This window comes from Tachyglossus aculeatus, chromosome 6 (assembly GCF_015852505.1).
Source record: "Tachyglossus aculeatus isolate mTacAcu1 chromosome 6, mTacAcu1.pri, whole genome shotgun sequence".
Lineage (NCBI taxonomy): Eukaryota > Metazoa > Chordata > Mammalia > Monotremata > Tachyglossidae > Tachyglossus > Tachyglossus aculeatus.
Genome location: NC_052071.1, coordinates 44917137 through 44929251, shown reverse-complemented (window position 1 = coordinate 44929251; position 12115 = coordinate 44917137). Strand labels below are relative to the sequence as shown.

At 43.4% G+C, this 12115-nt stretch overlaps 1 protein-coding gene across 1 annotated transcript in view; it reads right to left on the bottom strand.

Moving 5' to 3' along the window:
• ZNF185 (zinc finger protein 185 with LIM domain) overlaps positions 1-12115 on the bottom strand; it is a 150285-nt gene that overhangs the window by 27065 nt on the left and 111105 nt on the right. Inside the window, exons 25-27 of the mRNA XM_038748610.1 lie at positions 11751-11846; positions 10443-10529; positions 3333-3524 (exon numbers count right to left, since the gene is read on the bottom strand). Coding sequence (XP_038604538.1) covers positions 3333-3524; positions 10443-10529; positions 11751-11846 — 375 coding nt within the window. The remainder of the gene's footprint in view (positions 1-3332; positions 3525-10442; positions 10530-11750; positions 11847-12115) is intronic.

Below are 12115 nucleotides of genomic sequence, written 5' to 3'. Positions count from 1 at the left end.
TCATTTCTCTGTACCTCAGTTACCTCATCTGTCAAATGGGGATTAAAGACTGTGAGCTCCACATGGGACAACCTGATTACCTTGTATCTCCCTCAGCGCTTAGAACAGTGCTTGACACGTAGTAAGCACTTTACAAATACCATCCTCATTATTATTATTATAATTGCTTCTCTCCCCTGAATTACAGTATTTGATAAGGTAGGAAAAAAAAATCTTATGAAACCTGAACTCTCCCACAACTCAAATCTGAAGGGGCAAAATGGATTTTCAGACTGGCTCTGTAGTGATCCTCTTAACTGGATAATCAATCAATCAATCATATTTATTGAGTGCTTACTATGTGCAGAGCACTGTACTAAGCGCTTGGGAAGTACAAATTGGCAACATCTAGAGACAGTCCCTACCCAACAGTGGGCTCACAGTCTAAAAGGGGGAGACAGAGAACAAAACCAAACATACTAACAAAAGAAAATAAATAGAATAGATATGTACAAGTAAAATAAATAAATAAATAAATAAATAGAGTAATAAATATGTACAAACATATATACATATATACAGGTGCTGTGGGGAAGGGAAGGAGGTAAGATGCGGGGGATGGAGAGGGGGATGAGGGGGAGAGGAAGGAAGGGGCTCAGTCTGGGAAGGCCTCTTGGAGGAGGTGAGCTCTCAGCAGGGCCTTGATAACAATGATATCGTGATTAAACAGTCTGAGCCTTTGGGACACATTGAAATTACGGTTCCGTCTTCATTCATATTCCCTTTCTGAGATCAAACATCTTATTCAAAGGAATGTTGTAGTTTCTCGGTGTTTGAAAAAGTTAAAGCTGTGGGAAAGCCGGCTGTGGGCAGGGAATGTGTCTGTTATATTGTTGTGCTGTACGCTCCCAAAGTGCTTAGTATAGTGCTCTGCACATAAGAAGCTCTCAATAAATATGATTGACTGACACAGTAAGCATTCAATAAATATGATTGATTGGGAAATTAATTCATTCATACATTCAATCATATTTAATAATAATAATACTAATAATAATGACATTTGTTAAGTGCTTACTATGTGCAAAGCACTATTCTAAACGCTGGGGAGGATACAAGGTGATCAGGTTGTCCCCCTCGGGGCTCACAGTCTTAATCCCCATTTTACAGATGAGGTAACTGAGGCGCAGAGAAGTTAAGTGACTTGCCCAAGGTCACACAGCTGACAGCTGGCAGAGCCGGGATTTGAACCTATGACCTCCGCACATAGTAAGCGCTCAATAAATACGATTGATTGATTGATTGATTGACCTCTGACCCCCAAGCTCGTGCTCTTTCCATTGAGCCACGCTATTGTGTGCAGAGCACTGTACTAAGCGCTTGGGAAGTACAAATCGGCAACATATAGAGACGGTCCCTACCCAACAACGGGCTCACGGTCTAGAAGGGGGAGAAAATGAACACAGTAGTAATTCAGAGGCATTTGGCAGTAGATTATTTGAGAACTGAACTCTCCTTTGGAGCAGAAATGACTGAACTAAAGATCACTTTATCTGCTCCACCTTTCACTTTCTTTAATATTTTACACTCAAAGCGTCACTTCCGAGGCAAAGATAGAAACGGTTTAACAAGAGCTGAATGAGTGATCAATAAACAATAGCTGCAAAATTAACAGCCAAAAAATAAATATTCGGTACTTTGGTTACAACTGGTCATGGGGAACTTGAAGGATTTTTTGAAGAGGGCCCAATCTTATACATTTCAGCAGGTATCAGTGGCAAGGTGTAGTGCATAGAGGAGGAGCCCGGGAATCAGAAGGTTATGGGTTCTAATCCCCGCTCTGCCACTTCTCTGCTGTGTGACCATGGGCAAGTCACTTAACTTCTCTGTGCCTCAGTTATCTCATCTGTAAAATGGGGATTGAGCCCCACACGGGGCAGGGATTGTGTGCAACCCAATTTGCTTGTATCTAATCCAGTGCTTAGTACAGTATCTGGCATATAGAGAAGCAGCGTGGCTCAGTGGAAAGAGCACGGGCTTTGGAGTCAGAGATCATGGGTTCGAATTCCGGCTCCACTTCACTTCTCTGAGCCTCAGTTACCTCATCTGTAAAATGGGGATTAAGACTGTGAGCCCCCCATGGGACAACCTGATCACCTTGTATCCCCCCAGCGCTTAGAACAGTGCTTTGCACATGGTAAGCACTTAACAAATGCCATCATTATTCCCCCTTCTAGACTGTGAGCCCACTGTTGGGTAGGGATTGTCTCTATGTGTTGCCGACTTGTACTTCCCAAGCGCTTAGTACAGTGCTCTGCACACAGTAAGCACTCAATAAATATGATTGATTGATCAATTGGAGTCAGAGGTCATGGGTTCCAATTCTGGCTCCACCAACTGTCAGCTGTGTGACTCTGGGCAAGTCACTTCACTTCTCTGTGCCTCAGTTACCTCATCTGTAAAATGGGGATTAAGACTGAGAGCCCCCCGTGGGACCCACTGTTGGGTAGGGACCATCTCTATATGTTGCCAAAGTGTACTTCCCAAGCGCTTAGTACAGTGCTCTGCACGCAGTAAGTGCTCAATAAATACAACTGAATGAATGAATGAATGAATAACCTGATCACCTTGCAGCCTCGCCAGAGCTTAGAACAGTGCTTTGCACATAATAAGCACTTAATAAATGTCATTAATAATAATAATAATGGCATTTATTAAGCGCTTACTATGTGCAAAGCACTGTTCTAAGTGCTGGGGAGGTTACAAGGTGATCAGGTTGTCCCACAGGGGGGCTCACAGTCTTAATCCCCATTTCACAGATGAGGGAACTGAGGCACAGAGAAGTGAAGTGACTTGCCCAAAGTCACACAGCTGACAATAGGCGGAGTGGGGATTCAAACCCATGACCTCTGACTCCAAAGCCCGTGCTCTTTCCAATGAGCCATGCTGCTTCTCATTATTATTATTATTATTATCGTAAGAGCTTAACAGATACCACAATTATTATTATTATCATTTGTTCCCAGTAAATAAAATGGACTGACTTTTTATATGGGTGTAGACCTGTAGCCTTTAATGACCCAATCCTCCCTTGAGACATCCACGGACTCACAGTGAGGATGACCCATGCACCGAACGCTGTCTCTATTGCTGCCGAATTGAACTTTCCAAGCGCTTAGCACAGTGCTCTGCACACAGTAAGCGCTCAATAAAGACGATTGAATGAACGAATGAGCGGCCTGGGAAACAAGAACCCCAGAGGGAGCAAAAAGACTCATTATACAGAACACCTGCCCTCGACGGCCTTTTTCCACAGCTCCTCAGGCCCAGTTTGGCAGGCTCATCCCAGTTACCTCCTAGCACTGGGATCGAGGTTGCCGGGCTGAGGGGATCCTCGGCGAGTAGGGTCCGTGGCGGTGACACTGCATTCCCTGAAATGGGGATCGGACGCGGTGGGATCGGGCCGGTTGCCAGCCAGAGGAGCGTCCAGCCTGGTCTCTCTGGAGGTGACGGTCACGCTTTTCTCTCCATAACTGGTAGGCGTCCTATGAAAGAACGAAGAAGCTCATCGTCGTTGCCCAGCTGAGCCTGCAACAGTCTCCAGTTGTCGGGAAGAGGTCAGGATTCAACAAAAATAAAAGGTTTCTTGTGTTGGTTTTTTTTTTAGTGGTGTTTGTTAAGCACATATTATGTGCCAGGCACTGTATTAATAATAATAGTAATAATGATGGTATTTGTTAAGCGCTTACTATGTGCCAGGCACTGTATTAATAATAATAGTAATAATGATGGTATTTGTTAAGCGCTTACTATGTGCCAGGCACTGTATTAATAATAATAATAATGATGGTATTTGTTAAGCGCTTACTATATGTGCAAAGCACTGTTCTAAGCTCTGCGGAGGTTACAAGGTGATCAGGTTGTCCCACGGGGGGCTCGCAGTTTTAATCCCCATTTTACAGCTGAGGGAACTGAGGCACAGAGAAGTTCAATGACTTGCCCAAAGCCACACAGCTGACAGTTGGCGGAGCCGGGATTTGAACCCACGACCTCCGACTCCAAAGCCCGGGCTCTTTCCACTGAGCCACGCTGCTTCTCTAATCAATCAATCGTATTTATTGGGCGCTTACTGGGTGCAGAGCACTGGACTAAGCGCTTGGGAAGTACAAGTTGGCAACATAGAGAGACGGTCCCTACCCAACAGTGGGCTCACAGTCTAGAAGGGGGAGACAGAGAACAAAACATATTAACAAAATAAAATAAATAGAATAGATATGTACAAGTAAAATAAATAGAGTCATAAATCCGTGCAAACATATATACATATATACAGGTGCTGTGGGGAAGGGAAGGAGGTAAGGCCGGGGGTTGGAGAGGAAGGAGGGGGCTGCGCTGGGGTAAATGCAAACTAATAAAATTGGACATAGCTCATCTCTCAGATGGGGCTCACTGTCTTAATCCCCATTTTACAGATGAGGTAATTGAGGCACAGAAGTCAAGTGACCTGTCCAAGTTTACACCGCCGGGATTCTAATTAGAATTAGAAACCAGGTCCTCTGACTCCCGAGCCCGTGCTCTTTCCACTATGGTCATTTCTTTTTTTGTGAGGATTGATTGTTGTGAGGATTGTTATCCACATTTCTCCCCATCTTCAAATCCTTTTCCTCTAGGAGGCCTTCCCTGATTAGCATCTGTAAAATGGCGATAAAGACTGTGAGCCCCACGTGGGACAACCTGATTACCTTCTATCTTCCCCAGTGCTTAGAACAGTGCTTGGCACATAGTAAGCACTTAACAAATACCATTATTATTATTATTATTCTCTGAGTCTCAGTTGCCTCATCTGTAAAATGGTGATAAAGACAGTGAGCCCCCCCGTGGGACAATCTGATTACCTTGTATCTTCCCCAGCGCTTAGAACAGTGCTTGGCACATAGTAAGAGTTTAACAAATACCATTATTATTATTATTATTACCTGTTCTCCCCAGGCTATAACCCCAAACAACCACTTCAGTACTTTTTTGTATACATCCAACCTCCCACTGCCCCTCTGTATAAATAACTTGCAAATCCTACTACTTAACAAATACCATTATTATTATTATTATTATTACCTGTTCTGCCCAGGCTATAACCCCAAACAACCACTTCGGTACTTTTTTGTATACATCCAACCTCCCACTGCCCTTCTGCATAAATAACTCGCAAATCCTACTACTAAAGCAACTAACTACACAGCCCCTTTCCCCTTTCCATTTGCAAATTATTTTACTGTTTCTCCCCCTAGGTTTGAAAAGCTCCTCTAGGACAAGCATCGTGTTTCACTGTGGGCAGGGACCATGTTGCCTCCCAACTCTGTTGCCTTGTTCTCTCCCAAGCCTTTAGAACAGTGTTCTGCGCACAGTAAGAGCTCAATACGGCTGACTGATGTCTCCTCAGTCAATTTTGAACCTTTCCAATTGCTTACCACAGTGCTCTGAGCACCATAGGTGCTCAATAAGTACTGCTGATAGATTGATTAAAGGGCAGCGACGTGAAGCAGTGCGGCCTAATGGCAAGAGCAAGAGCCTGGGAGACAGAGGACCTGGTTTCTAATCCTGTCTCTGTCAACTGTTTGCTGTGTGACCCTGAGCAAGTCACTTCACTTCTCTGTGCCTCAGATACCTCAACAATAAAATGGGGATTAAATCCTACTCCCTCCTATTTAGACTGTGATCCCCATTTGGGATAATAATAATAATAATAATAATGATGGCGTTTGTTAAGCACTTACTATGTGTCAAGCAGTGTTCTAAGCGCTGGAGCGGATCCAAGGTAATCTGGTTGTCCCACATGGAGCTCGCAGTCTTAATCCCCATTTTACAGATGAGGTAACTGAGGCACAGAGAAGTGAAGTGACTTGCCCACAGTCACACAGCTGATAAGTTGTGGAACTGAGATTAGAACCCATGACCTCTGATTCCCAAGCCCGGGCTCTTTCCCCTGAGCCACACCAAGAGACTGTGTCCAACCTGAGAAACTTGTTTTTACTCCAATGCTTAGAAATGCGCTTGACACATAATAATAGTAACAATAATAATAATAATGATGGCATTTGTTAAGCGCTTACTATGTGCCAGCACTGTACTAAGTGCTAGGGTGGACACAAGTCAATCGAGTTGGACACAGTCCCTGTCCCATGTGGGGCTCACAGTCTAAATCTCCACTTTACAGATGAGGTAACCGAGCCCAACGAAGTAAAGTGACTTGTCCAAAGTCACACAGCAGAGACATGGCGGTGCCAGGATTAGAAACCATGACCTTCTCTCCCAGGCCCGTACATACTCCCAGGCCCACACCTAGTAAGCACTTAACAAATGCCACAAAACAAACAAGTCCCTGGTCAGCTGTAGACTGTGAGCCCGCTGTTGGGTAGGGACCGTCTCTACATGTTGCCGACTTGTACCTCCCAAGCGCTTAGTACAGTGCTCTGCACAGTTAGCGCTCAATAAATACGATTGAATGAATGTAGCATGGACAAACCATGCATTAGTGCAATGTAGTCTGTTTCTGTGTCTGCAGTCTGTTTCACCCATGATCTCCAACCCAGTGACTTTTTCCCCAACCACATAAACTTTTCTTTCTTTCTCTCTCTCTCTCTCTCTCGCATATCTCATTCACCTTCTTTTTCTTTCCCTTTCTCTCCCTCAATTTCTCTGTTTCTCTCTTTCTTTCTTTTTCTCTTTCTCGCTCTCACTTTCTGTCTCTCTCTATTTCTCTCTCTGCCCCAAGGCAACCACCCGGTGGCAATGCTCAATCTGGCTGCAGTTTCTTCCTCTGCTAGTGGGTTCTGCACCTCCAAACCCTTAGGTGTGCCTTTTGCAACCCCCTGCATCCTTTCCTGCCTAATCCCACACTACCCTGTGCCCTAACGGTAACAAGTTTGGCCAGGAAGAGAGAGCATGAGTGGACTTCTGCAAGCTATAATCGATATCTCCATGCTGGCTTCCCATCAATCAATCAATCAATCGTATTTATTGAGCGCTTACTGTGTGCAGAGCACTGTACTAAGCGCTTGGGAAGTACAAGGGACCGTCCTGAGGTCTCCCGGTTCAGGTTCTCTGCAGGGGACTCCATCTGAAACCTTCTCTTTAGAGAAACAGCGTGGCTCAGTGGAAAGAGCGTGGGCTAGGGCGCCACAGGTCCTGGGTTCTAATCCAGCCTCCGCCAGCTACGTGACTTTGGGCAACTCACTTCACTTCTCTGTGCCGCAGTTACATCATCTGTAAAATGGGGATTAAGACTGTGAGCCCCAAGTGGGATAACCTGTTTAGCTTGTATCTGCCCCCGCACATAGAACAGTGCTTGGCATAAAGTAAGCACTTAAAAAATACCATCATTATTTATTATTATTCTCTTTAGAAGCTTCTCTCTCCCTTTCCTATCTTTCTCAGGCCTAAACCTCTCCCTCAGTCTTCTCGGTTTCCTTTTAGCACAGGACATTCTCATCCTAAAGCACTCTGATCCTTTGTTGGCCTGGAGTCTTCTGATCCATTTATATTTCTTTCCTCTTGGAAAAAGTCCCAAGGGAAATATAATCATTAAATTTGTTCATTCAATCATATTTATTGAGCGCTTATATGTGCAGAGCACTGTACTAAGTGCTTGGGTAGTACAAGAACAGTGCTTTACACATTGCGCTTAATAAATGCCATCATTATTATTATTACAGTATAATCAAGCTTTAATTTGCAAGAATATACTATATAATATACTATATAATAGTATATGGTATAGTATACTATATAGTATAGTATATTATATAGTATATAATATAGTATATAGTATAGTATAGTATATAGTATAGTATGTATAGTATATAGTATAGTATATATATATATGAATTGTCATTATTTGAGAGGATATTGGCACTAGTATCATTGCACCTCTTTATTCTGGAATCCTGATGTTTCCTCCATATTCATGCTAGAATATTGATGGCATTTGTTAAGCGCTTACTATGTGCCAGACACTGTACGAAGCACTGGGGTGGACGCAAGCAAATCGAGTTGGACACAGTCCGTCCCAGGTGGGGCTCACGGTCTCAATCCCCATTTTACAGATGAGGTAACTGAGGCCCAGAGAAGTGAAGTGCCTTGCCCAAGGTCACACAGCAGACAGGTGGTGGGGTCAGGATTAGAACCCATGACCTACAGACTCCCAAGCCCGTGCTCTATCCGCTATGCCATGCTACACTTATCCACTCAATCCATAAATCAATGGGATTTATCGAGCCCTTACTGCGTGCAGAACACTATACTAAGCGTTTGGGAGGATACAATATAACAGAGTTGGTAGATGTGTTCACTGTTCACAAAGAGTTTACTCCCTAACAATGGAGATAATAGCCAAGCTCCAAATGCTAATCAAATAATGATAATAATAATAATAATAATAATAATAATAACGGTATTTGTTAAGTGCCTACTATGTGCCAAGAATTGTTCTAAGTACTGGGATAGACACAAGTTTAACAGGTTGTCCCCTGTGGGGCTCACAGCCTCAGTCTCCATTTTACAGATGAGGTAACTGAGGCCCAAAGTCACACAGCTGACAAGTGGCGGAGCCAGGATTAAGATGAGGCAACTGAGGCCCAGAGAAGTGAAGTGACTTGCCCAAAGTCACACAGCTGACAATTGGTGGAGCCGGGGTTTGAACCCCTGACTTTTGACTCCAAAGCCTGTGCTCTTTCCACTGAGCCACGCTGCTTCTCTATAATGGACCGGTCTCAGTCGGGACCAGAAGCAAAGACAACTCAGGTATGAAATTGCTTCCAAAATTTGATGCCAGGTCTTAGCCGGCATCAGGTTCGGAGCCAGAACTTCCCCTGCCCTCGCAAAATGGGGCTTTATTAATACTAAAACCCCTCCAGCCTTCTTCCCGCTTTCATTCAATCCTATTCGTTGAAAGCTTCCTGTGTGCAAAGCACTGTACTAAGCGCTTGGGAGGGTACAATATAAAAAAACAATCCCCACCCTCCGGTCTACCTCACCGAGTGAGGGGTCACTTTAACTCTCTGAGCCTCGGTTACCTCATCTGTAAAATGGGGATTAACAGTGTGAGCCCCAGGTGGGACAGGGGGCCGTGCCCAACCTGATTTCGCTTGTACAGTATTAATAACCGTATGGTAAGCGCTTACAATGCCAGGCACTGTACTAAGCGTACTTACTGTACTTTTACTTGTGCATATTTATTCTATTTATTGTATTTGGTCTATGTGTTTTGTCGTCTGTCTCCCCCTTTTAGACTGTGAGCCCACTGTTGGGTAGGGACTGTCTCTATATGTTGCCAATTTGTAATTCCCAAGCGCTTAGTACAGTGCTCTGCACATAGTAAGTGCTCAATAAATACGATTGATGATGATGATGATGATGTTGCCAACTTGGACTTCCCAAGCGCTTAGTACAGTGCTCTGCACACAGTAAGCGCTCAATAAATACGATTGAATGAATGAATAAGCGCTGGAATGAGCCCAGACTGAGCCCCCTCCCCGTCCCCCCGCCTTACCTCCTTCCCCTCCCCACAGCACCTGTATATATGTATATATGTTTGTACGTATTTATTACTCTATATTTTTTATTTTATTTGTATGTATTTATTCTATTTATTTTATTTTGTTAATATGTTTTGTTTTGTTGTCTGTCTCCCCCTTCTAGACTGTGAGCCCGCTGTTGGGTAGGGACCGTCTCTAGTTGTTGCCAACTTGGACTTCCCAAGCACTTAGTACAGTGCTCTGCACAATCAATCAATCAATCGTATTTATTGAGCGCTTACTGTGTGCAGAGTAACACACAATACACAGCGCTCAATAAATACAACTGAATGAATGAATGATTTGAATCCAGAACCTCTGATGCCCAAGGCCATGCTTCGCTACAGAAGGCATGTCTGTTCTCATCCACGGAAAAACAAGTTACCACTCATAATTATGAGGTATTTGCATCTGAGGGAGTTTGGTCACTGTTATAAATGAAAGATGTGATCTCATTTTTTGCTGGAGGCCAACGCTTGGGAAAATGAGCTTTAGTAATAATAATAGTAATAACGATGGCATTTATTAAGCACTTACTATGTGCAAAGCACTGTTCTAAGCACTGGGGAGGTTACAAGGTGATCAGGTTGTCCCACGGGGGGCTCACAGTCTTAATCTCCATTTTACAGATGAGGTAACTGAGGCATAGAGAAGTGAAGTGACTTGGCCAAAGTCACCCAGCTGACAACTGGCAGAGCGGGAATTAGAACCCATGACCTCTGACCCCACAGCCCATGCTCTTGCCACTGAGCCTCGCTGCTTCTCTAATAAGACTCTAATTAAATATGACTCTGAACTACCCAAATAACCAATGCTGCATTCATCCCCTCTTCCCCCTAAAAACCCTCTTATCCTCTTTGGTCTAGCCATGATCACTGTATTTTTTCTTACCTCGTGGGGTCTGAATTGGAATCATCCCCATTTGGTGGACCTCCATACCTAGTTTCGGTAGTGGTGACAGGCAAAGTTGAGGTGGATCTGAGGGAGAAGAGACAGAAATACTGATGATGATTATGATGGTGATGATGAAGATATTATTTCTTGAATAATAAGAAATAATATCTTCATCATCACCGTCATAATCATATATATGATTATATACATAATATATTATATATAATATATTATAACATACTATATATAATATATTATATAATATATTATATATATTATTATATATATATGATATGTTTTATATATATTATTATATATATATATATATATATGTTTTGTTGTCTGTCTCGCCCTTCTAGACTGTGAGCCTGTTGTTGGGTAGGGACCATCTCTATATGTTGCCAACTTGCACTTCCCAAGCGCTTAGTACAGTGCTCTGCACACAGTAAGTGCTCAACAAATACGATTGAATGAATGAATGAATTTCTAGGTCCCCTGCCCATCTGACAGCCCAAGGAACAAGAGAGCTCTTATACACTTATTGATGAAGTTTCTCAAATTAATAAGTAATTATTTAAGATAATTATTAGGTTTTTTTCAAATGGTATTTGTGAAGCGCTTACTATTCATTCATGATATGTGCCAAGTATTATATTAAGGTATTATACTAAGCACTGAGCTAGATATAATGTAAGCAGGTTGGACACAGGCCGCATCCCACATGGGGCTCACAGTCTTAATCCCCATTTTACAGATGATTTTAGGTCAACCAGTTCCAAAGTGTCGACTGGGGAATTTTTTGGGTGGGGGGGTGGGGGTTTTCCAAATTCTTCCTCTGCTCTCTTCTCAATCTGGGTGTGGAATTCCTTCTAAATCAGCAGAAGGTCCTTGCTAACAACCCAGTCCACTCTGCAGTGCTTCTGAACATTTTAGCTTTTTTTTTTTTTTAATTTGTTAAGCACTTACTATGTGCCAGGCACTATATTAAGCACCGGGGCAGATATAATTCCTCAGGTTGGACACGGTCCACGTCCCACATTTGGGCTCCCAGTTTAAATCCTCATTTTACAGATGAGGTGACTGAGGCACAGAAAAAGGGAAGTGACTTGTCTAGTGTCCCGCAGCAGACACGTGATGGGGATGGGATTAGAACCCCGGTCCTTCTTGCTTCCAAGCCCGGACTCTAGGCTGCTTCTCATAGCTTTGAACTCACACGGCATGGAGAGGACAACCAACCACGGCTAACACGCACGGATGCCGAAAGATGAAGCAGAAAACCCAGGTTGGTGGCCACTTCTTACTTACGCGCTGTTTGGACCAGGTTTGTAGAACTGCAGGTCGAAGGGCCGCCCGTACTGGTCATCTGGGGAAGTGATGCAGCTCTCGTCAGAGTTCACCTTACTGAAAATGAAAAGTCATCATTCAATCCTATTTATTGAGCGCTTACTGTGTGCAGAGCACTGGACTAAGCGCTTGGGAAGGACAAGTCTTAATAGTCTTAATATATTCCAATATTATTCATTCATTCATTCAATCGCATATTCTTAATATATTCCAATATTAGGCCTGCCCACACTGAGCCCCCTCCTTCATTCATCCATTCAATCGTATTGATTGAGCGCTTACTGTGTGCAGAGCACTGTACTAGGCGCTTCTGAATATATATTTTA